The following is a 24,944-nucleotide window of genomic DNA, read 5'->3' as shown; positions in this document are numbered from 1 at the left end:
GGCGCCCCCCAGCGGCTCGGCATGGGGCCGACCCGCACCTCCAATCCCACGCGCCCGGCACGGACGACCCCAGGGCATCCTCCCCGGGCACACACACCGCAACGCCGCTAGACCCCAGGAGGCGGAATCGCTGAGCCACTGAAACGCGCGTTTAAAACCGAAAGACAGCACCACCCCCTCCAAAAGGTGCCGACCAGCAACCGAGATGCTCGCGCTCTCCAGAACCCTCCCAGGGCACTACCAACTTTCCGATCGCGGGGAAATTGGCACCCGAAAGTTTCGACTTGCATTTACCTCGTCATCTGTAAGGCGGACCGTCCCTTTGCATATCTAAACGCCCTCTGCACTCCCCACGCCGCTTTGGGAATTTGCTTCGGGGCCCAAAGCCCAAGTCACTCCGTCCCTTTTGCCCCGACTTAACATGGCGCTGACCGCAGCTACTTCCGAGATCCTGGAACACCAAATCGTCCCGGCCAGCATCAAAGAGGGCGTCCAAGCCCGCAGCCTCCAGTCTGCGCACGCTCTGCTCGCCTCCACGCGTCCACTCTCGATGGCCGTCCGCCAGGTTCCGCTCTAGCCGTCGCGCTCGGTGGTTGCCACCGCCCGCCAATCGCAGGGCCCGGACGCCGCTGGCCCCGCCTCACGGATCAGCTGAGGGATCCGAGATGTCCGTTGACAGCGGCGGTGGCGGTCGCGCGGCCGGTTCCGGGTTCGGCGCGGGGCGTGGGGTAAGAGGGCGGCGGGCGCGGGCGGCCGTCAGGACCCGGGGGAGGCTGGCGGCGCGGGCCGCGGCGGCGTGGCGCGGGCGCCGAGGAGTAGCGGCGGGCCGCAGCCTTTGCCTTCGCGGGCCGGGTCTCACCCGACGTTTCCGGGTCTCGTCAGATGTGAAGCCGATGGAGCGGCCGGGGGAAGGCGAGCAGTCGCCTCAGCAGCAGCCGTGGGGGAGGCTTCTCCGCCTGGGCGCCGAGGAGGGCGAGCCGCACGTTCTCCTGAGGAAACGGGAGTGGACCATCGGGCGGAGAAGAGGTGCGGGGCGGGGAGCGGGCATGGGAGACGTGGGACGGACTGGGGGCGAGCCGGGGACGGGTCTGGGCACGGGGGCGGGGACCGGGGACCGGGGACCCGGGATGGGGGCGGGCGACGGGGTCCGAGTGCTGGTGGACTGGATCCGGGGCCTGAGGGCGGGGGCTGGGCAAGACCGGGCCCACCGGGCTGTGGGAGGCCCCTGGGCGGGGCGCGTTCTGCTGCCCCGTTTTTCCGGTGGAATGGGCCGTCGTGTAACAGCTGCCGTTTATTCACGTATTGGTCGGCCCAGTTAGTTCTGCGTGTTTCATGCAGGTTATTTAATTCTCACTGCAGCGTTACGAAGTAGGTGCAATAATTTATCCCGTGGAATGCAGTTTTCTCAAGGGTATTACTACCCAAAGCATCTTCTCCGACCTTAATGGAATGAAATTAGAAATAAGTAGCAGAAGGAACACCGGAAAATCCACAGATATGTGGAAATTAAATAACACTCTTAAGCCACCAGGGGGTCTAAGAGGAAATCAAAAGGGAAATTAGAAAATACCTTGAGATAAATAAAAATTTAAAGTACCAAAACTTAGGGGATGCAGGTAAGCAGTGCTCAGAGGGAAATTTATAGCCGTGGGCAGCTACATTAAAAAAAGATCTCAAGTCCCAGCTCCTAGAATAGGGCTGCTCAAATATTTGTTGATGTAATGAACGTGGGAAGCTACGGCCTTGAAGAAAGTCCCGCAACTAGTGAGAGGAAGAGCCCTCACCCCTCGCGCTTGCTGCCTCTAAACTCCTAGCGGCCACCTGGTGATTTAACCTCCCTTGTAGCTTTCCTACGGGGAGTGAAGTGCACGATCAGGCCAACAAAAATATTTCGTTTTTCTGCAAATTAATAAATTGTCACGCTGATTTTATACTTTAAGCAAGAGGTAATGAGAAAGATTAGTGTTTAAAAGCACGTGTTCTTTGCTTTCATTTTACCCATCATGATGCACCTGTACCTGTTTTTTGTTGGGTTTTTTTGGGGAGGCGGTCTTAAATCCCAATATCAAGTTCATTTTTTTTTTGCAACTTTAAAAATATTGACATATCATTAGAAACTTTTCACGATGCATTGTCTTTAGTTGGTGTGAATGGAAGTTTGGTGAAGAGCAGAAGCCTGGAGACCACCACCCTCACACCCCCTAGGCCGCCAGCACCACCACCACCGCATAACCTGCTTTGGGCTAATTTACCTTCTGTGCCTTTGTAGCTACTTCATGGGGTCACTGTGAAGATTAAAGGAGATCGTGAGTGAAGTGCTTAGAAGGAGCCCGGCTGAGAGTTAGCACTTAATGTTAGCCATTGTTATTATAATACAACACTGTAGTATCATTTTACATGCTAATACAAGGAGCAAAAATGTGTTGTTGAGTTGATTCTTAATGGAAGTCCTTGCCTCGACTATATTAACCTTTCCAGCAAAACGTAGAGTTTGCTGTATTAGTCTGCCCAGGCTGCCATAACAAAATACCACAGATCAGGAAGCTTAAACAGCAGAAGTTTATTTCTCACAGTTCTGGAGTCTAGGAAGTCCAAAATCACGGTGCCAGTCAGTCTGTTTCCTGGTGAGAACCCTCTTCCCGGATTGCAGGCAGCTGCCTTCTCGCTGTGTCCTGGCCTGCTGGACCAAGAGATCTTTGGCGTCTCCCTCTTATAAATGCCTCAGCCCTATCAGATTAAGGCCCCACCCTAATGATGTCATTTAACTTTTATCATTTACAGGCCTTCTTTCTAAATACAGTCACTTTGGGGGATAGGGTTTCAGGTTGTAGAACTAGATTTATTTTAACACTGTTGCACGCCTGCTATATACAAGGCCTTATTTTGAGGAAAAGGGGGAGCTGAGTTGACGTGTGTGGAAGGAAGCAGGGGTGCTCGCCTTCCCAAAGAGCTTCCCATTCTCGGGGAGTGGCAGAGATGTGTACCAACCGTGGAGAGAGTAACCAACTGAACGACAAGCAGGGCAAATACCAACAGTAGAACTTTAGCAAAGGTATTTCAGTTCTCAGTTGGAATGCTGATGTCCAGGTGTGGAGAAGCCTAGTAAAACCCCAGTCCGGTGACAAAGCCTGGTGACCAGCCTGGGTCTGGGGCTGCAAGGAGACCATCCTGGCGGTTTTGCTCAGCGCAGTGGGACAGTCTTGAACACGGGTGAAATTCGCCTTGGATAAATGTAACAAAACACTCCCCATAATGTAGAATGTTTGTGCCAATAAGATTTCTAATATTTAAGGTTTACAGAGGCATAGCTCACACATGGTAAAATTCACCCCTTTTAGGTGTTCAGGGAGTTTTGAGAAATGGACGCACCACTGCGGTCGAGATGTAGAACATTTCTATCACCTCAGAAAGTTCCTGGCGGCCTTTTGGAGCCCGTCCCTGCCCTTCAACCCCAAATCCTGGCACCCACCGATCTGATTTCTCTCCCTATGGTTCTGCCTTTTCCAGAATGCCGTCTAAGGGGAATCACACTGTATTGCAGCACAGTCTTTGGGTCTGGCTGCTTTCCCTTGGCTGGTGCTTTTGAGGTTCATCCTTGGCAGTTACATATATCAGTAGTTTGTTCCTTTTTGTTGCTGGGTGATTTTCTGCGTGTGTTTATTAATTCACCACCAGTTGATGGGTACCTGTACTGCTTCCCACGTTTCGTTATTAAAAAATAAAGCTACTGTAGGGAATTACCTGGCGGTCCAGTGGTTAGGACTTTGCACTTTCACTGCCGAGGGTGTGGGTTCAATCCCTGGTCAGGTAACTAAGATCCTGCAAGCCACAGGGTGCGGCCCAAGATAAATTAAAGGTACTATAAACCTTAGTAGCTATGGTGCAAACCTGTTTTAAGCAGATTAGTGACTCAGTATTAAAACACTCCTGAAAGCTTTTATTCTTTTGATTTAAGGAGAGAACAAAGCATTTGAGGGTTTTCCTCTTGGATTTGATGAGGGTATAACGATTGTATTGAGCTAGAGACGCATCCCCCTTCTGTTTTAAATTTTCTTAAACGCGTACATGTGCCTATGATAATTTACTCAGTCATATTTTCTGTGACTCTGTCATTGCTTTAATTTTGTGATGATTTATGAAACCGTAGGTTACACAAAAGAAATTAAGGACTAAGACACTGAAGCTATTTCATAAGCCCCATAGTTTTTTTAAAGCTCTGTAATACTTATCATATTTTTCAAATATGCATATGTGTGCCTATTGTAGAAGACCAGGAATTTGATCAAATATTTATCATATTTTTACAATATGCATATGTGTGCATATTGTAAAAATGTCACCAAGAAGCAGCTGATGTGTAGCTGGAGGTGTTGATGGCGCATATCCTCTAGGTAAGGAGGAGTCAGAAAGGTTCAAGACATAGTTCTTGTTCCCTTACTTTGGATTAACACTTAAATGCTTTTTTAAAAGTTTCTTTGTACTTGATTAAGTGCTGTCTCCTTAAGTGGGTACAACGTGGGTCTTGACTTCCAGCCGCATGCTTTGGTTAAGCAAAGGGCGGTATCGTGCCCGGTACCCACGGTCGTATCCAGCACGCCCCCCTCGCTGTTTTAGGTTGTGACCTTTCATTCCCCGGCAATAAACTGGTCTCTGGAGATCACTGTAAAATTATAGTGGATGAAAAATCTGGTCAGGTGTCGCTGGAAGATACCAGGTAAGCTCTTTCTGAACTTCTTTCCTCTTGTAGCTTCAGAAAGCCGACTTGAAGCGTGAGTGCAGAGAAGAGACAAGGGCCTGCTTTCTATAGCTCAGTAGTCCGATAGGGTCTCCGGGTATTGGGAGATGTATTTTCTGGTTTCCAGGATGGGCTACTTAGTGACACTTTGGTGTCTGTGACCATTCTTAAATGTATTCAGGTTAAAGCAAAAATAGCTCAGAAATAAGACTTAAAAGGCAGTGATACATTTTGGGTTCTTGCAAACCTATTCAAGTTAGACTTCCCCAAATCAAGAAGTCTTTCTTTTTTTCTTTTTTTTTTTTTATTATTATACCACATAAGTAGTACATGAAAGTGAAAAACTTTCCAAAATTCCACTCACCCACAAAATACATACGTATTTATTTTGTGTTAATGAGATTATACTGTTATACCGTGTATCTGTTTTACTTGTAATGTTTGCAGAGTGCTTGTCACGTCAGTATGTCTAGGTCCATCTCGTCTTTTTCATTATTATATAATAACTTGTTGTCACCTCCCTTACTGATGGAAAGTTATTATTCTGACTTTTTCTTATTATAAATGACACTGCAGTGACTCTCCTCCAAAACTCTTTCCATTCATGTCTGATGATTTTCTTGGGGTAAGTTTATGGAAAGGAATGCTGTGCGGAAGGTATGAGTGGCGAACGGCCATCCAGCAGTGTGTTGAGAGCACGCCTTTCCCACAAGGTGATTTTTTTTATTGTGAAGGTCAAGTGCTATGAGATTCTTTGGTAAGTAGCAGTTTGAGGGATAGAAGACCAGGAATTTGGTTTTTTTAGGAAGAACGGATGCTCCTTTTCCTCCTCTGATAGGTAGCAGGTCAAGTCCTTTATTTCTCAGCACAGTGTACAGTAACAGTCCTGGTTCCAGAGCCTTCTTTCTGCCTCAGGCCCTGGCTCTCCCACACTGGCTACAGGATAGTATGTGCTTCCCAAGGCTGCTGTAACGGTTACCACAGGCTCAGTGGCTTAAAACAACACAAATCTGTGATCTTATAGGTCTGGGGGCTCAAAGTCCTTCTCAGGTCTCATTGGTGTCGGCTCCTTCTGGAGGCTCTAGGGGAGAAGCCGTCCTCTGTCTTTTCCAGCTTCTAGAGGCTGCTGCCTTCCTTGGCCGAGGTGGCTGGAGGGGCGGGGGTGTTCCGGGCAGGAGGAGCCACAAGTGCAGAGGCCCCGAGGTGCAATCAGGAAGACCCCGACGTCCACGCCGGAGAGACTGGACTTTAGCCTGAGAGCAGTGAGGAGTCACTGAGGGGTTTAAGCGGAAAAGTGAAATCAGACTTCTGGGTTAGAAAGAGCTTGAGGATAGGTCGTGGGGAGAGCCTGGCAGCAGAGGCCGTGGCAGTGCTGCAGCAGCTCTGCTGGTCTCTCTAAGTGGGGCTTTACTGGGAAGGCAGCCCAGCCCTCCAGGGACCTGCCACCTGTTGCTGAGGAGTTGGGACGGAGACAGCGTGACCGCGCAGCCTGAACTATTTCCTGCCTGGCCCTTTACAGAAATCTAAAGTAGTGGCAGTCTGCTCAGAGGGAAAGGTGACGCCTCTTCAGCACTGGGGGCCGTAGGAGTGGGGCCGTGGAGTTGGGGCCCGTGTGGACTGAGTGCCTGAAATGGGCGGGGCGGGAGGGCTTGCTCAGTTGCCGAGTTTGGCTTTTGTCCGGTGCGCTCTTCCCCTTGCCTGCGGGGTTGTCTTTGTCCACTCGGGAGCCCCTCCTCAGGGAGGTGCCTCCTGTCCCGCCTGACTGAGGCCCCGGTGTCTCCTGGCCGTGCCTTCCCATCCAGCACTGTGGTCCCTGATTAACTGGAGTGACTTCCCAGCAGCAGGGACCGCGCCGTCTTCCGGTCGGTAGCCCTGCGTCGATTTGCTTTTGCCCAGAGCGCATCTCGTAGGAGGGTCAGTGCTCATGTGAGGAGTAAACTGAGCTGGGCCGCGGCTGCCGGAGCAGGGTTAGGCCTGTCGACAGCGCATGGTGCAGAAGCAAGAGAGAAGCTGGGAATCAGAGCACGTGCTGCTGGTGGGCGTCCAGGGCTCCACCAGGAGGAGAACGTGGGGCTGGTACAGCGGAGGCGTTAAAACACTTGACACACCATTGGGCTGTGAGTGAGGGGGCAACAGGCAAGGTTCTTCTCAAGAGAATTGTAAGGTGGCACGAGTATTTACATCATTCCTATGAGTGTTTTATCATTTTCAAAGTGGTAGTATTGAACTGCTTTCCTACTGGCTGTAGAAAAGGAAAATTTTAACTCCAAGTTGTTTTAAGTAGGGTAAATTGCATTTTTGTTCTCCCTACAGCACCAACGGAACAGTAATTAACAAGCTGAAGGTTGTTAAGAAGCAGACTTGCCCTTTACAGACTGGGGACGTCATCTACTTGGTGTACAGGAAGAATGAGCCAGAACACAGTAAGGGAGGGGGTGGTTTCCTGGTCTGGACTCACGGGTGGTGCAGCAGGGGACCCTGCCACAGCTGGGAAGCATTGTGGGAAGAGGCTGTTGAAGCAGGTATTTCCTGAAGGAATGTTAGTGCTAGCTGCATCCCCTTTTTCATTCATGGACATTCTTGGTGTGGGTAGTGTCTGTTGAAGAATGGGAGCGTTGACCTCGCGGGCTGAGCCCCAGCCATTCTTCAGAAATACCACTGTGGCCGGGAGCCACGGTCTCAGTATGGTAGCCAGGGAGACGGGGTCGGGGGCGGGGGGGCGGTGAGGAGGGCACCTGAGTGAGGAGAATAAGGCCTAGAATGGAGGCTGGAGGCCACAGACAGCTCTGCTTTGGGAGACTTTACGGGAGACAGCAAAGGTTAGACGGGATTCCGTGAGGGCTTTTCCAGCTCTGAGCATCTGCGCCTGTGTTGGTGGGAGAAGAATGATGCAGGACAGGGAGAGTTAGGGGAGTCCTTCGGAGGTTACCCCAGAAATAGGAAGAAGAGGGCAGGTATCTCCTAGACTGTCCTCAGCAGTCAAAGCCAGCCCCCGGCCACAGGGAAGGATCTTGTGTCCAGTCCTGGTGGTTTGAAATAACAAGACACAGACTCACCCCTCCTCATCGCTTTGCTTGCCTTAGTCTGCCTCCTGACGCCAGGCGGTTTTCTGAGGCTTATTTATTTTAAGTTTGGTTCAGATGTTTTGGATCACTTGCGTTAAAATCCCTTAAACCGGCGGATGTGGTTACTAGCTGACAAGTCGAACTAGTCGACAAGGGCGAAGTGACCGTGAAGTGACGGGAGGGAGCAGAAGAGAGAGATGAGCTCTCTCCTGACGCGTGGCGAACGCCACTCTGATGCGGCTAATTTCCTTCAGACGTGGCATACCTCTACGAGTCTTTACACGAAAAGCAAGGCGCAACACGAGACTCCTTCGGTAAGTGAGATTCTCGCAAAGGAGCGGGTGCGTGTGCTGACTCTTCATCCGCTGGAATGTCTTCCTGACGCGGCGGTGCTCTGCCTGCGCCCCGACTGTGTTATGCCCCTGCTCCTTTGTGCTTCCAGAAGCTAATAAAGAAAACGTGTTCCACGTGACCAAAGATACCTCAGGTGCAGGGCGAGGCGACGACCCCCAGGATCCCCAGGTCCTGCCGTCGCCACCCGCCACTCAGGTGTGCTTTGAGGAACCACAGCCATCAACGTCCACATCGGACCTCTTCCCCACGGCCTCTACCTCTTCCATGGAGCCCACCTCTGCAGGGCGAGGGCCTGCCTCCAGCTCCGGTGAGATGGGGATCTCAGGGTGGTAGCTGCATTGCTCTTTGTTCACTCATCCTGCCCTGCATTGTTACGGAGACAGACAAGCCACTGAGGAGTTCAGAGGTGGTGTCAGGCATCAGGCTGTCAGTAGTAAGATTTCTGTAGTAGTAAATGTTGTCTTGTTCCATCCCCAAGAGACAGGCTGAAGGCCAGGGACTACAATACTGTGGTATTCTTTACAGGTTATAATTCATATACTGTAAAAATCACACAAAGTGAACCCTTCCGTTTGTTTGGTTTTTTTTTAACGACATCTTGGATTACCTGCGCCTGGTTTGAATCAGTGACGCTTTGAACTGCTGTCTCTTCTTCTGAGGCAGGTGAATCAGAATGTCTCTTGTTTGTCCCTCTCACAGGCTCGAGAGGTGCAGACGTCTCCCCAAAAGGGTGTGGTCCATCTGTGGCAAGTGATGAAATCGCCAGCTTCCCTTTGGCTCTCTCTGAAAGAGAGGGGGCATCCTTTTCTCCGTCGGAACCCCAGGATCAGGAGGAGTTGGAGCCCGTTAAGAAGAGAGTAAAAGCAGGTCAGAGTCTGGTGGTTGCGTGTAGCCTTGGGGCGCCGGCAGCACCATCCCATCTGAGCCTGTTGGGGCCCCACCATCTGCAGAAGCTGGAGGACCCTGTCTTCAGCTGACACCTGTGGTACCTCAGCATCTTCCCGATGGCAGTCTGGGCCTTTTCTCTCCTGTTTGTACTGTCGGGATTGAACGGTGTTTACTGTCAGGATATGCTATTGGTCTGGAAACCACATTCTGGAGTTGCAGCTCTGTCCTGATACAACAACCAGTTTTTAAGAGTATATTATCTTTAAGTGATAGTTTGAACCTTCACGTTAAAGATGATTTTGAGAAAAATCTATACTTTAGAAGTCAAAGTTAAAAAGTTTGTAAAAAACTTTTGGGAATGTTGTTGGGAGGACAGTAGCTGTGAGGCAGGCCTGAGAGCTGCCGCTGGATTGGGGCAGTGTGACAGGAGGGAGGGCCTCGGAAAGAAACTGCATTATGTGATGCACTGAGCGGAAAATTGAGTTGATTGGCCTGGGGAGGTGTGGGATGAGTCAGCAACAGGTACATAAAAATAAGTATGAAAATGGAGCCACTTTTAACTCCATCAGAAATGAAAAATTGTATAAGGAAGAAAATTATACTGTGTGAGCAGTGAATATTTAAGCATAATAATATAAATACAATATACTCAACCAGTAATTGTGTTAGAATAATATTGGGAAGGAGACCCAGAGGGGCAGAGTCCTTCTCTGCTTTAATGGATGTCAGGAGATGATGTCTAAAATCCATCATCCTAAACGTAGCATGACAATTCAGAAACACAGAGGTCCGGACCAGGAGAAACAGAAGACACGAAAGTTGTTTCCCCAGAGGAGGGAGGGTGAAGCTGAGGACAGGCTGGGGCAGAGGGCTGCTGCTTTGGTTTTCTTTTAAATGTTTGACTTTTTAAATTGTAAGTATTTTTTTAATTAAAAATAAATTTAATCTATGATTATAAAAAAAGTAAAACACACTGGCAGAAAAAAAAAAATTTAAGCTCCTGGTAACATTTGAGGGTCTGTATTTTCCAGCACTTTCCTGTGTGCAAATGGGTCACATTTTTTGTTTGTTTAAACAAAAATGACTTTACGCACAAATGCTATTTGACAGCTGGCCTTTATCTCTCACCCGTGTATCCTGAGTGTCTTTTTTATGCTGTTAACTATTATAAAACAAAACTTAAACTATTATAAACAAAACTGGATTATGAGACTTACTTTGAACCTTTGTAAAAATGCCTTTTAAAATACAGTGAGGGAATGGCCATCATCAAAAAATCTACAAACAGTAAATGCTGGAGAGGGTGTGGAGAAAAGGGAACCCTCTTGCACTGTTGGTGGGAATGTAAATTGATACAACCACTATGGAGAACAGTATGGAGGTTCCTTAAAAAACTAAAAATAGAACTACCATACGACCCAGCAATCCCACTACTGGGCATATACCCTGAGAAAACCGTAATTCAAAAAGAGTCATGTACCACAATGTTCATTGCAGCTCTATTTACAATAGCCAGGATATGGAAGCAACCTAAGCGTCCATCGACAGATGAATGGATAAAGAAGATGTGGCACATATATACAATGGAATATTACTCAGCCATAAAAAGAAACGAAATTGAGTTATTTGTAGTGAGGTGGATGGACCTAGAGTCTGTCATACAGAGTGAAGTAAGTCAGAAAGGGAAAAACGAATACCGTATGCTAACACATATGTATGGAATCTAAAAGAAAAAAAAAAAGTTCTGAAGAACCTAGGGGCAGGACAGGAATAAAGATGCAGACGTAGAGAATGGACTTGACACGGGGAGGGGGAAGGGTAAGCTGGGACGAAGTGAGAGAGTGGCATGGACATATATACACTACCAAATGTAAAATAGCTAGTGGGAAGCAGCCGCATAGCACAGGGAGATCAGCTCAATGCTTTGTGACCACCTAGAGGGGTGGGATGGGGGGATGGGATAGGGAGGGTGGGAGGGAGATGCAAGAGGGAGGGGATACGGGGACATATGTATACGTGTAGCTGATTCACTTTGTTATAAAGCAGAAACTAACACACCATTGTAAAGCAATTATATTCCAATAGAGATGTTAAAAAAAAAAAAATACAGTGACGGGACTTCCCTGGCGGTCCAGTGGTTACAACCCCGAGCTTCCATTGCAGGGGGCGCGGGTTCGATCCCTGGTCAGGGAACTAAGATCTTGCATGCCCCGCAGTGTGGCCAGTAAATAAATAAGTAAAATTTTTAAATTAAAAAAAAAATACAGGGAGGACTGGGTCTCCTGTCCACTGGTTAAGACGTCTGTAAAACCAAGAGACGGAGCGCACTTCCTCCATGGTCATGACATTGAGAACATGTCCCTTTCCCTTGCAGACGGGGAGCCCGCCCTGAACCTGCCCATGCTGGTCACAGACCCGGGCGGAGACCCCCACAGTGCCCTTGACGTCAGGGCCGCGACAGTGAAGCCAGACAAGATGGAGGAGACGCTCACGTGCATCATCTGCCAGGACCTGCTGCACGACTGTGTGAGGTACGCCCGCTGAGGTTACCATAGCCATTCTCCTTGTGTGGCTGACGAGCTGAAAGCCGGGCCTGGTGACTGAGGCTGCACAGGAGCCCGCGAGACGCGTGCAGCGGCTCTGACCTCAGTGGCCAGGTCCACCTCAGCTAGAGCAGGGGAGCTGTACCGAGTGGCCAGCATCTCGTGTTAAGGAAACACAGTCGTTAACCTGGAGCGAGGGTGCCAGAACGAAGATCTCTCCTTGCTTCTCTGTGGGAACTTAGTCTGTCCGCAGTTCGGCTTAAATGCGGGTCTTTGCCACCCACACCCAGTGTCTCCGCTCTTCCCGTTCCTGGTGGCCCTGGCCACCAGTGGCCCCTGGCCCTCCTGGAGCACAGATTGCCACGTGGCCCCCGTCTCTTGTAGCTGACAAGCGCACAGCTGGAGCAGTTGCAGTCGAACGCTGTGTTTTTGCGCGGGGACTGCTTCTCAGGCGGGTCGTGGAAGGCAGGCGGCATGCCGCTGCGTGAGCCGAGGTGCAGCCCCGCCAGCCGCGGGCCCCACCACGGCGTGGGTGGAGCGCCCCAGAGCACAGGCCTGAGGCCCTAAGGAGTCGAAAGAGCGTGCGGCGGGGGGCAGTTGGCCCATTCTTCTGCTTTGTACCCGAACCTCAGTCTGAGCAGGGCCACGTCCTCCTTCGGGGAAAGAGGCAGCATGGCCCTGGGTCCCTGCTTCTCACACCCAGTGCCCGTCCTGTGCCCTCAGCCTGCAGCCCTGTATGCACACCTTCTGCGCCGCCTGCTACTCGGGCTGGATGGAGCGCTCTGCCCTGTGCCCCACCTGCCGCTGTCCGGTGGAGCGGATCTGTAAAAACCACATCCTCAACAACCTGGTGGAGGCGTATCTGCTGCAGCACCCGGACAAGAGGCGCAGCGAGGAAGACCTGCGCAGCATGGCCGCCAGGAACAGGATCACGCAGGACATGCTGCAGCCCAAGGTCAGGAGGGCCTTCTCCGACGAGGAGGGGAGCTCCGAGGACCTGCTGGAGCTGTCAGACGTGGACAGCGAGTCCTCGGACGTCAGGTGAGCCGCGTGGGCGCGGGGCGGGCGGCGCGGGTCTGACCGCCCCCAGGACCTGCTGGTCTGGGCCGCTGCCGAGGTGCGACCCTGTGGCCCAGGTGCCTGTGATGAGGCTCGCTCACTGCCCTGCCTCCTGTGACAGCCCCTTTTTTTTTTTGTATACGTGGAATATTTATTCTATTATTTTGTTGCTTATCTGTATATTTTTTTTAGTTTATTACGATACAACTGACATACCGCACTATGTAAGTTCAGGGTGGACAGCATAATGCTTTGGCTTAATTATTGTGAGAGGATCGCCACAGTAAGTGACACCCTTTTGTTTGCTGAGTCGTCATCAAGTGCCTTGATTCACAGGCTGAGACAAACTCCGCAGAAGCACACTTACTCTCTGTAGCTTGTCTAGTGACCATACATCCTGCACCGTAAGTTGCAGTACTTATCATCTGTCAGGATGTTATTGTAGAAAAGCCACAGTCACCTGGCAGAGGGTGCAATCTTAGGAGACCTTATTTTATCTGCTGTAGAATGTTGTGTTTTGTTTTTTGTTTTTTTTGTTTTTTTTTTTTTTCATAAATTTATTTATTTTATTTATTTATTTTTTGGCTGCATTGGGTCTTCGTTGCTGCATGCAGGCATTCTCTAGTTGTGGCGAGCTGGGGCTACTCTTCGTTGCGGTGTGCAGGCGTCTCATTGCGGTGGCTTCTCTCGTTGCGGAGCACGGGCTCTAGGCCCACGGGCTCAGTAGTTGTGGCTCGCAGGCTCTAGAGCGCAGGCTCAGTAGTTGTGGCGCATGGGCTCAGTAGTTGTGGCTTGCGGGCTCTAGAGCGCAGGCTCAGTAGTTGTGGCGCACGGCCTCAGTAGTTGTGGCTCGTGGGCTCTAGAACGCAGGCTCGGTAGTTGTGGCGCACGGGCTTAGTTGCTCCGCGGCATGTGGGATCTTCCCGGACCAGGGCTCGAACCCGTGTCCCTGGCATTGGCAGGCGGATTCTTAACCACTGCGCCACCAGGGAAGCCATCTGCTGTAGAATGTTGATGTTTCCTGACTTGGAAGTCCAGGGTATGAATTTTTGTGTTGAGACCATAATATTTAAAAAGACAAAACCGCTCCCCCACTCCTCAGTTTATTATCTTTGTTTCTTTCCCCAAAATTTAGCACATAATGGTCAAGCAAAAAGAAAACCAAAAATCACTTTAGTGTGAACATTTTATTACATATTCATCTGGCCATACATATGTGTAGTCATACATACTTATTTTTTTACCATTTAAAACATTTCTTTGTAATATTTTGAATTCCGGAACAAAGCTGCAGTGCATGGCCTGCATTTACAGTTCAGTGCCCATGTCCAGTCATTTCTTGGAGATAAGTACATGGAAGTAGGATGCTCAGGTCTGGAGTCTCACTGAGGGGACACCTTGCTGGACTTCTGGCATCTGTCATGAAATGCCCATCAGAGAGTCCTGGTGTTGGTACCCCACAGGGTATGCGGAGGGACAGCAGTGATCCCTGCGACACTCGGAGTAATGGGACAGACAGGTATCTTATTCCCATTTATATGTTTTTCTTACATATGAGGCTGAATGTCTTCAGTGTTTCTGCATTTTCTAGTCAGGTCTCGCCTGTCCTTCCCGTTGGTGGCAGGCTCGGGCAGGCGTCCTCTGACGGAGATGAGGGGAGAGTCCGTGCGTGCCTTTCCTGCAGATTCTATTTTACCATCTGCAGATTTGAAAGCTCAGCTGAAGTGCATACAGCTGGGTGAAAGCCCCTGATGACAGCGGCATCCAGCCCTGGCGTGTTCTGCTCAGATTTTAACGAAGGGAAGGGTGTGCACTGGGCGGGCCTCAAACCTGTGAGAGCGCGTCCTGCCCAGTGTGGCGACAGGGTGGCTTTGCCCCCAGGGATGGCTCAGGGGGTCGAGGGGCAGGGAGGAGACATCTCAGAACCCCAGGAGTGGCCGAGGGCTCTGGGAACGTGCGGGAAAGGGGAGCTGGGAGGTGGCGGGGAGGAGAGCCTGCCGACGGCTGCTGTGCAGGATGGGCGCCGAGCCGTCCTTCCCTTTTGCACACACCAGGTGCAGCACCTAGTGCAGAGCTGAGGCATACAGGCAGGACAAGGCCCGTGAGCAGGGACCTGGGTCTTGTCCCGTCACCAGGGCTGGGCCGTCGTTGCCACCACCCTTACACACGGCCAGAGCAGGTGTCTCCTCATTCCTCCGAGCTCCGGGTTTTCTTCCCTTGCAGCCAGCCATACATCGTGTGCAGACAATGCCCCGAGTACCGCAGGCAGGGGGGGCGGCCCCTTCCCTGCCCAGGGCCCGGCAGTGAGCCAGGGGCACCGCAGGCCCCTGGGGATGCACCATCGACGTCCGTCAGCATCACGACAGGTGAGACGGCCACACCTTCCGTGCTGTCCCGACCATTCGGGAAGCGGGTGGCACTTCTGCTGGCTCCTCTCTGCTCGAATAGCTCGTTGCTTCTCATAACCTGTTTGGAGCTAAGAAACCAGATAATTAACTTCATTTGTGGGCCTCGGCTCCTGGACACATCCGGGGATTCAGTCCTGATTCTAACACTTACCCCCCACCCCGCCCAGCCCACTACCGCAGGGCAGTCGGCATCCCCCGTGGCGCTCACCAAAGCCAAAAGGACCATCACACACAGGCCCCTCCAGTGAGGGACTGGCCTCTTCCCAGCAACAGGACATGATGTTACCAGAGCCGCCCTGAGCTATCTGTTCGATGCCCGTTTCAGTGGGCAGGTCCCCAGGTGCCATCAAGAAAGGGAAGGTGGACACATGGACTTGGTTTGTGGCCCCGCATTGTAGGGCCTGGCTTCTCTGCTGCCGTCAGCCTGAGCCTGTCAAGAGGCCACTGACCTAAGGATTGCGACCCAGAGCCACGTTCTTAACCTCTGCCACGATGCTGTGCCATGGCTCTTGGGGGCTTCCTTGTAGGCCCCTCGGGTGGGGGTGGCTGGGGCAGCGCGTGGAAGGCCCCACTGGGACCGTAGCGAGTGTGCACAGGCAGAGCCTCATGCGGTGCGTGAGTGACCGGGGGCCGGGCCACGTGGACACAGCTCCTGGTTCAGGGTCAGCCAGCCGGGACTAGAGAAATCGCTTTACTGTTTTCTGGCCTGCCCTTCCTTTATAGGAAACGGTAGAAAACCTTCACGTGATCTTTGAAATCTTGCTACAACTACTGAACCAGGAGATAACTTTGGTCATTTTTCAATCTATTTAAACTTCTTAGTTTGAGCTGTAGACCGTCACTTGGCTGTAGGAAAATAGGCCCGAGTTCTGTCCGGGTTTTCCTGTAGGTCTGTGTCCTCGTGCATACCTTATAGCTGCCCCTCTAGGTGTGGTCTGAGCCGCTCTTGCTGCCCGTGTGCTGGCGGCACCAGCCTGAGCGTCCTATCTCTTCCACAGCCCAGGACTACGTGTGTGCCCTGCAAGGAAGCCACGCCATATGCACCTGCTGCTTCCAGCCCATGCCCGACCGGAGGGCGGAGCGCGAGCGGGACCCCCGCATCGCCCCCCAGCAGTGTGAGTGAGGGTGTGGGTGTGCGCTGTCTCCCCGGGGCCCCTCCCCACCTCGGAGCCGCTCCTGTGTGTCCTTCCAGCTCAGGTTTCAAGAAGAGTGTCGTGGACTTCTCTGTGTGGTGTGAAGTAAGGGCGCAGCTCTGTTTCCACCTGTGTCGTCAGGTGTCTCTGTGGGACCACGTTGAATAATCTATCTTTTCCCACCAGTTGATAACCCCGCCCCCGTCACACACTAAGTTTCCACACACGGGGGCTCTCTTTCTGGATCTTGTATCTGACGTGTGTCCCCACAGTAGTTCTCCAATGTGTCATTTTATTCTATTCTATTCCATTCTATTCTGTTCATTGTGTGGCTTTCTGGACCTCAGATCCCCGACTAGGGATTGAACCCGGGTCCAAGGTGTCCCTTTAAAGTCTAACGGATGAACTATATGGCGCTTTAATTTACAGTCTTTGGATCACTATGAAAATCGAGCTGGTCATTTATTTACCAGTTCCTTGAACCTTCTCCTCGCCGGATGGCTGACTGATGCTTGTCCTGTGTGTCCGCAGGTGCCATCTGCCTGCAGCCCTTCTGCCACCTGTACTGGGGCTGCGCCCGGACCGGCTGCCTCGGCTGTCTGGCCCCGTTCTGCGGTAATGCCGGCCCTGCCATCGATCACCGCCACCTTCCCGTGTTCTCTCGTGCACTTAAGGCCAGTGCTGGGCTGGCCGTGTGCCCGAGGAGGGAGAGGCCACATTGGTCACCACGAGTTAGCCCCTTTTCCTGGCAGTCTGCATGGGTTTGCGAGCGTCAGTAAGGGGGACGCTGAGTCATGCGCGAGGACCACCCCCACTAAAAAATCGTGTCCGGACTTCACGACCCCAGACCAGGGGCTGCGCAGTCTGGCCGTTTCTGGGGGGAGAGGAATGGAAGTCCTTTTACTTTTTCTCTGTTTGAAGTTGTATTTTGTCATGGAACTTTTTATTCTTTGTAGACTCCGTAATGAAGGAAATTTGGTTATCTTAACTGTCGGGTGAACGGTGCTTTCGTAAAGTGTGTATGAAACGGATAACACTGCTTCCCTCCGTCCTGGCAGAACTCAACCTGGGCGACCGGTGTCTGGACGGGGTGCTGAGCAACAACAACTACGAGTCGGACGTGCTGAAGGTACAGGCCCGGCGCGGCCAGCGGGAGGCCTTCCAGGACCCGCCAGTGACCCCACGACTGCCCTTCTGACTAGTGCTGCCACTGTGTATCTGCTTATCCCTATATTCCCCCCAAATAGGTATTCCTTCATACCCGTCACACAAGAAGCCACAGGAATGGTGTCCCACAGTTCCAGCTCCTGCTCGGCCTGCGCCGACTGGCGCAGGGGGCGCGGCCGGCCCTCGGGTGGAACCAGGACTGCCCTCTCGCTCTCTTCCCGCGTTTCAGGGGGCAGCCGGCTTTTAGAACTTCAGTGCTTAACGGGCACGTCAGTCTCTTGCCAGGAGTCTTGCTTTCACCTGGATCATGCGCGGCGTCGGCCGCCAGGGTGAATGGCAGGCACCTCCTCAGCATCGCGGTACTCAGGCTAGATGTCCACGGGGCACTTTCTTGTAGGTTTGCACGGAAGGAGCCAAGCAGCTCCACGTGTCTCGAGGGCAGAGCACAGATCCAGACCCCTGGCTTCCTTGTCACGTGGTCATGGGCCTGTTTCTGCACTGTGGCCACTCCGGCCAAGGTTAGGTGTCTCGCTGCTCCTGTGCTAGGAATGTCTGCAGAATTTCAGAGAGGTTGTGGTAACTCTTACGCTCGAGGTTGTAAAGCTAGCCTGCCTTTTGAGACTCAGAAGCAGCACCTTGGACAAAAATCTTGTGCAGTAGTGTGTGGATGTGATACCATGTCTGTCCCAGGCCTCCTGGTCCGCGAGGCTATCTGGGCCGCCCAGGCTGTGGTCCTGGAAGCAGGCCCCCGAACTGCACGCAGTGCTCGCCCCCTGCAAGTGCCCGCCACGTTCAGGTGCTTGGCTTTACCCACCTTCCAGGGCCTTGTATGAACTGTCAACCCTCTTTGCCATTTTAGTGTTTCTTTCTCCAAGCTTGTGTTTCTTCTCTTGCCCGTTTCCCTGTTACAGAATTATTTGGCCACCAGGGGTTTGACGTGGAAAAACATGTTGACTGAGAGCCTCGGGGCTCTACAGAGGGGAGCGTTCCTGCTGTCTGGTAAGCCTCGTTGTGCCTGCTCTCCCGCACCGACAGTGGTGCTTTCCAGGGCAGCGCTGCCTCTGGTAAACCAGCCCCACCCGCCAGGCCGCACGCTGGCAGTACTGCTTGTCGGCTTTCCCACGCTCGCACCTGCGACCTCCGCCCACCCTGGCAGACACACACAAAGGTCCTACTACTCTTGGGTTTCTTTTTTTATGTTGGGTTTGAGTCGACCTGACATATTCTAGAATCTTTTCTCGCACAGGGGAGGGAAGGGGCACAGCTGGATAGGTGTTGGCCCAACCGCTTGTCAGTGCTGACATCCTGGGGCTGGTTGTTCCCAAACCCTCGCGGTCCTTGGTGCCTGTCCCTCAGTGCGTGGGTGACTCCGTGAAGGCTCGCCCCCTCTCCCAGGGACACCCAGTGCGTTGTGAAGTGTGAATTTTTGTCACTAAGGGAGGGTGCAGAAAAATCAGCAAGTGATTTTTTTTTTTCCTAAGACGTGAATTATTATGAAAGACTTGAGAGGTTTGCTGGGAACGCTTCTAAGCTATTTGTGGACACATTCTAGTGAATGTCTTGGGTTTTCTCTGCTGCGACAGCTCTATGTGGTTGGGTCTTAAGTCCTTTTGCTTTTTAATGGCTATTTTTATAAGAATGACGTGGTTCACAAAGAAAATGTAAGTGGTACAAGGAAGTCTGAAGGATAAAGTGAAAATCATTAGAAATCCCACCACCTAAAAATATACCCAATGATAATACTTTCACGACCACCCTTCTAAGTATACGTACCCATGTGTGTGTATAATTTGTATAAATGAAATCCTATCAGATATGCTTTTAATAAGCTATTCACTCACCAATATATCTTGGACCCTTCCTATGTCAGTAAAGATCTATACCATGATTTTTAGTTAGCATTCTGATACCATCGTTCATTTAGCCAATTCGTTAGCAAAGGATATTTAAGTTGTTTCCAGCTTTTCACTATTTGAAACAACACTGAAGCTGTCAAGCATGCAGTTCTGTAGGTTTAACAATTGTACCCTTAGGATAATAAATAGGGCTGCTGGAGACAGCATGCAAGGTTGAGGTGTGCCTGGGGCCTGAGGGCCAGCATCCCCTGAGCCCGTCAGCTGCGTGTTTGCCTTCTAGGCCTTGTAAATATGAAAGAGGCAAACGGTGAGGTATCATTGTTTTATCTGCCATATTTGATTATTAATGAAATTGAAGATTTTTTTGTTTTACGGGCCATTTGCTTGTCTGTGTCCTTGGTCCATATTTATGTTAGGCTATTTGGACTTGGGAGCTGTGGATTTGTGTGATATCTTTGTTAATTAAGGGTACAACACATTGTCATTTGTGCTGAAAATACGTTCTCTGCTACTTCATTAGTATTTCATTTTTGGTGTACGTGTTTCCATTGTGATGTTTAAACTGTAGGCAGTCACATTTACAAATCCTTTCCTCTGTGCCGTTCAGTTTTCATGTCATAGTTGGAAATAGCTCAAGAGAAGAACATTCATTCCTCTTAGTACTTTTCGAGATTTTTTTGAATATTTGAATTTTTAATCCAGGTGGAATTATTTTGCCGTAAGGAAGTAAGTTGGAATCTCGGTTGGTTTTGTTCTCGTGTTCCAAATGTCCAGCCCTTTGTCTCTGGCCTGTCTGTGGATCAGTGCACTCGTCCCCCAGCAGTTTCCAAGGCCGTGTCTATTCTGCTGCCGTGCCTGTAAGAGGCTGTGTTCCTTCTAGATCACAGAATCACCGGGAACACCGTGCTGTGCTACTGCTGTGGCCTGCGGAGCTTCCGCGAGCTGACCTACCAGTATCGGCAGAACATCCCTGCTTCCGAGCTGCCGGGTAAGGAGACCCCACCCCCACCCCCACCTGGCCCACAGCTCAGTCCTCTTTGCATTGGCTCCTACGCTCCTTTGCAATAGCTAGGTAGCCTGTGTGGGCCTTTGCTCTGTGTTCTTAGCGGACGTCTGCGTCGGCCAGGGACACAGGTGGGTCTCAGGGCCGTCCCTGCCTGGTGCCTGCTCAGGCTCTGGGTCTCTGAAGCAGGCTGCTAAAACGAGATGCCCAAAAACGTCCTGTGGGCAACCAGAGTCATCTCATTTCTAACCTGGGTTTTCAGTTGAACCTTTTTTTCCTTTCCTGGAGAACAGTGCAAGGAAACAAGCTGTGAAGTGTGACGAAGCGCTGTGCGTTTGAGCTGCAGTGTCTCTTTGGCCTTGGCTTAAATTCACTAGGCTGAGTCTGTGAGTGTGGTATGTGTGTCACACGTGTTCACTTTTTTCTCTCCCTAGTGGCCGTAACGTCCCGTCCTGATTGCTACTGGGGCCGCAACTGCCGCACTCAGGTGAAGGCCCACCACGCAATGTGAGTGCGGCACGGGGGCGGGAGCCGGGCCGGGGCTGAAGGAGTCCCCTGCAGAGAGGCAAACCCACGCTTTCCCTACAGGAAGGTGCTCTTCTTTAAGCGTTTTGGCCAAGTTGATATCGCAGCTTTTAGGGATGTGCGGGAACTAGTCAGCTCTCTACTTATAAACTAATTTAGTTGTCATGCTTTTATAAAGTCACATAGTATATATCAATAAAAAATCATCACTTGGACACTCTGCTTTTCTGTTATCTCATTTCATGAAACGTTGGCATACAAACGTTCACCTCCCACTCCACCTCCATGTATCCAGAGCACAGGCGGCCATCCCCAGCCCGCACGTTCAAGGTTTAGCACTTTCCGAATCCGTGGCTGAGGTCACTGAGAACTCCCATCCTGAGCCATGCCGCCGTGCACCTGGGTCTACCTTTGGTGCCGTGATGGCTCGCAGGCTCTTGCTGGGAGTTTCCCACGGGGTTTTTAGAGGCTGTTCACGTTGACGTGCACGCTGCCACGCGCGGTGGCCCGTGGGAGCAGGCTCGCCTACGCTTTCAAACCATAAGGGAAGCGATCACATAAATGAGTCCCGTGGATGGGTGCTGTGTGGGGCCACTGTAACCCCAAACAGCCATTTGAGGCTCAAGTGGAAGTACCTGAGAGAGCACCCCTGGCTCAGGAGTCATCGTGAGGGCTCTGGGAATGGCGGCTGCCTCTGAGGGGTGGAATAAAAAGCTTGCTTTGTATGCGAGCATTAACTGTGTGGAAGAGACCATTTTATTCTAAGAAAAGAGATTTCAGTAGTAACGGGCTAACCTTTCTCAGTAAACACTTGGTCAGGGCAGCAAAGACACAGTCGTCTTATTGGAGAGGAGGTGGCCTCAGCCCCGCCAGGTCCCCCGCAGTGCCTTGGGGATGCTTTGAGTCTCTGGGAATTACCTAAATGTTCCACTTACATTTTAAAATTTAAAAAGGAGAAAAGAGGCTGCGTTTGGGGCTAGTTTCTTTGATGGTATGAGACACAAGCCCTTGCAAACCCCCAAGCACAGAGTTGCTTCTCCTGTAGCTGCCCCAGGCGCAGTTCAGACTTTCTTTGTTGAATGTGTCTCTGATGCCCTCTTGTGTATTTCACCGTTGTCTCCCTGCAGGAAATTCAATCACATCTGTGAACAGACGAGGTTCAAGAACTAAGCATCCAGGGAGGCAGCACAATGGCTTGGGAGTATTGCCGGTCAATGACACGTGTCTCAGAAAATACTGAATACAGACGCTTTAAGGGCATTTCACAGTCCCCCTCAGGGGACGCCGGGGGTCTCTGCGTCGGGCACTCTGGTGTGACCTTTCTCTTGTGGAGCGAGACCCTCTCGGCGAGAACCCTACCAGTGGCGCCCAGAGCCCTGGGCCAGAGCAAGAGCCGTCAGCCGTCCCCTCCTGTTGAAGATGACCACGAGGTTTGCTCTCTGTACCTTTCCCACAACCACGGTCAAAGCAGACGTCTCTCTTCAAGAAAAGTGCTCTGGGAGAAGAAGGGGAGTTTGTCAGAAACACTGTGCTGTTTGAGGGAAGGGAACAAAGTTTCCAGCGGGGGCACGCACAGCGGCTGACCTGTGCACTTTCATAGGTTCGGTGCTCATCTCCTAATAAGGCTTAAATATCGCAACCTGTAGCACAAATGATATAACTTATAATTTACAAGTTGACTAAAATGGGAGATAGTATGATATTTGAAAGAATAAGCATATGTTTCTGTTTATAAAAGAAAAATCATCAGACGTCCAGGGACCCCGGCGCCGAGGGCGTGCTTGGGTCACTGCCACTCCGGGCTCCTCAGCACAGCTGCAGCCCCGCCAACCTGTCCGGCCTTCTTCACTCCTCCCCTGCGGCCGGGGCCGGGGTGGCCCAGGGACGTGGGGTGCAGGTCGTCCCTGGTGGCACCCCGGCCCGCCTGTAGCAGCTTCTTCCCACCGAGAGCTTCCGCAAGTCCTTGCCCTTTCCGCCTGCTATGGGTTTGCCGTGTCATCTGGAATAATACTTGAAATTTTATTGTTTAAAAAAAAAAGTTTTTTATCAGTTGTTGAAATCACCTGTTACGTTTGTTTGCAAAATTGTACCTTTTTTGCTTCTTCTCAGGAATACGATTTTCAACTTTGTGTTGCTCTTGATACAGACTCTGAGAAGCAGCGCTCCGTGGAAGAAGGCCTCCTTCCTGCGTTCTAATAAACAAGCCGTGTCTGTTTCTCTCCCCGGCATGTTCGCTCGTGTGTTGGTTGTGATGTGCCCCTTCCTGTCACGGTGCGAGCGGCTGCAGGCGTCGCTTATTACCTGCTGACTGACAAAGAGTCCACCCGGGCGCTCCACTTGGATTAGCCTCGCAGGCCCTGCAGGCGCGTGTGACCTGGGGTCAGGGCCCGGGTCTGAGCATTTGGGAAAAGGCACGGGTTCCCTTGGATCCGCCAACCCCGACTTGGTCCCAGGTTGAAGGCACGGCTTTGTGTCTAAGCCCCGGCCTGGCTCGTGTGGGCACGAGGCTGCCCTCCATGCTTAGGACCTTGACGCATCCCCCCCACTTCACTTCTGACCCTGACCCCTCCCTCAAACTAAGAACAGAGACCCAGGCCCCGTAGCAGATGTAGCAGCTTTCGTGGCCAAGGCTTAAACACGCAGCCTGCCTTGGGCTACGCCGGATCCGTCAGCGAAGGGCAGGGCATGCGCCGCGTCAGACTGCTGGTCCACGGTGCCGGCCGACTGCAGTGGAACTTGGATTCCCCACTTCTGACAAGCACACCGGGGTCAGAACGGAGCTTGTCAGCTCTAACCTGAGGCAGGAGCCCGGGCCAGGGTGGTGGTTCTCCAGGCTTGCTGACAAGCTGTTTTACAGGGCGCACCGTGCGGTGTTTCTGCGACTTTTCTCTACTTCCTGTTCCGTGACACCCCCACCCCCCCGCCCCCCGCTGCATCCAGCCCACAGTGGGTTGGAGCCTGCTGTGTGCTCGTGTCCTGGTGGCTCAGCGCGTGCCGGACGACTCCAGCGTGCTTGCGGCCGGCTCCTTGGGCCCAGCCCGTGTCCTCGCACAGCCTTGCTCAGCCCATCCCCAGACCCGTGTCCCTCTTGGGCTCCTGGTGCCCCCATCAGAGGGGCTGGCCCTGCCCGCGCTTCCCATCTGCTGGGCATCCTTCAGGGGCTGCACACTTGCCCTTCCTGGCCTGTGGGTTCAAGCTCCCAGGCAACCGCCTAGAGTCCTCTTCGGGCCAGCCTCTGTCAGCGCTCCTGGTGTGACCAAGGACCCAGCAGGTCATCTTAAATACCTCATAGCTAACAGGATTGGAATCACAGGCCCATATCTGAGAGCCCCAGCATGACATCGGTGGATTGCCCCAGGGAAGTGCCCAGAGAGAGTGGATTCTGAGCCAGGCCTCTATCAGTGGGGGCCCTGCAGCCAGACCAGTCTTCATGCAGCCGGCAGAGAAGATGCCCAGGAAAGCTCAGGTTCTGAATCAGCATTGCTGCTGCAGAGGGCACCAGCAGCCCAGCACCAGGCAGCTGACCTGTGCTCTGGAGGAAGGAAGAGAAAATGGGGGATGGATTGGGTTTGAAAGTCCAGAGCGAGCCTGACTTCCAGTGCGGCTGGATGCAGGACCCTTCTCTTCCTGTGTGTGGTGGCTGCTTCCCAGACCTCAGCTTTCCTCCAAGCTGACACAGGTGAACTGGTGGCCTCCCCACCAGTTCAAACAGAAGCCTGTCCCTGACCCCAAAGCTGATGAGCAGCCAGACCCAAGCCTCTCACCACCTTCTGGCCGCCAGCACCCTGTAAGCAGGTGGGGCTGGGGGAAGGCAGGCTCCAGTGTCACCACCAAAAAAGCAGACTGGCTGCTGGGCCAGGCAGCCCGCCAGAGCTCAGCCCATCCCAGGCCTGACGCTGACAGGAACCATGCTGCTGGGTCTCGGTTACTCCCCCTGGAAGTGCCGGCCTGCAGTGGCATTCGTAGCTCCCTGCAGAATTAAGTCTGAGGCACTCAGCCCACAGGGCTGCCACCCAATCTGGCCTCCGTGGCTCTGTCTCCTCATTCCCACCCCTTCCCGGCCCCTCTGAGACGGAAGCCACGAAGTACGCACCGTGAGGGGTGTTGAGGACCCCCCAGTCGAGCCATCCAGCGCTCCCTTGGGCATGCCACGTGCCGGTTCATTTCTCTGTTGCGAGTGGACGTCCTTTCCATCCTGTCCCTCGGGA

At 52.2% G+C, this 24,944-nt stretch overlaps 1 protein-coding gene across 4 annotated transcripts; it reads left to right on the top strand.

Annotated features, from left to right (window-relative positions):
- Positions 1-639: 639 nt before the first annotated feature.
- Positions 640-22,956, top strand: CHFR (checkpoint with forkhead and ring finger domains). Of its 4 annotated transcripts, none has more exons than XM_061169581.1 (18): positions 640-728; positions 883-1,026; positions 4,615-4,714; positions 7,049-7,158; positions 8,055-8,114; positions 8,243-8,461; positions 8,854-9,021; positions 11,417-11,573; positions 12,309-12,626; positions 14,868-15,010; positions 16,051-16,167; positions 16,717-16,800; positions 17,244-17,314; positions 17,433-17,681; positions 18,264-18,351; positions 20,089-20,196; positions 20,646-20,698; positions 21,864-22,956. In XM_061169581.1, exons 2-18 carry the CDS (start codon positions 894-896, stop codon positions 21,882-21,884), a joined length of 2,199 nt encoding a protein of 732 aa, XP_061025564.1. In that variant the 5' UTR covers positions 640-728; positions 883-893; the 3' UTR covers positions 21,885-22,956. The 4 variants fall into 4 exon arrangements, with proteins under 4 accessions (XP_061025564.1, XP_061025563.1, XP_061025565.1 ...); XM_061169580.1 differs by having other exon boundaries at positions 20,646-20,718; XM_061169582.1 differs by lacking the exon at positions 17,433-17,681 and having other exon boundaries at positions 20,646-20,718.
- The last annotated feature ends 1,988 nt before the right edge of the window (positions 22,957-24,944 follow it).

The sequence above is a fragment of the Eubalaena glacialis genome, chromosome 15, assembly GCF_028564815.1.
Source record: "Eubalaena glacialis isolate mEubGla1 chromosome 15, mEubGla1.1.hap2.+ XY, whole genome shotgun sequence".
Taxonomy (NCBI): Eukaryota; Metazoa; Chordata; class Mammalia; order Artiodactyla; family Balaenidae; genus Eubalaena; species Eubalaena glacialis.
This window is presented reverse-complemented; position numbering and strand designations above follow the sequence as displayed.

What these genes read in the sequence shown, in the direction of transcription:
- CHFR (XM_061169580.1), top strand. Translation starts at nt 894, where the DNA reads ATGGAGCGGCCGGGGGAAGGCGAGCAGTCGCCTCAGCAGCAGCCGTGG. An exon ending in GACCATCGGGCGGAGAAGAG is followed by an intron (nt 1,027 to 4,614) that starts GTGCGGGGCGGG and finishes TCGCTGTTTTAG; the next exon opens with GTTGTGACCTTTCATTCCCC. An exon ending in CTGCTGCACGACTGTGTGAG is followed by an intron (nt 11,574 to 12,308) that starts GTACGCCCGCTG and finishes CTGTGCCCTCAG; the next exon opens with CCTGCAGCCCTGTATGCACA.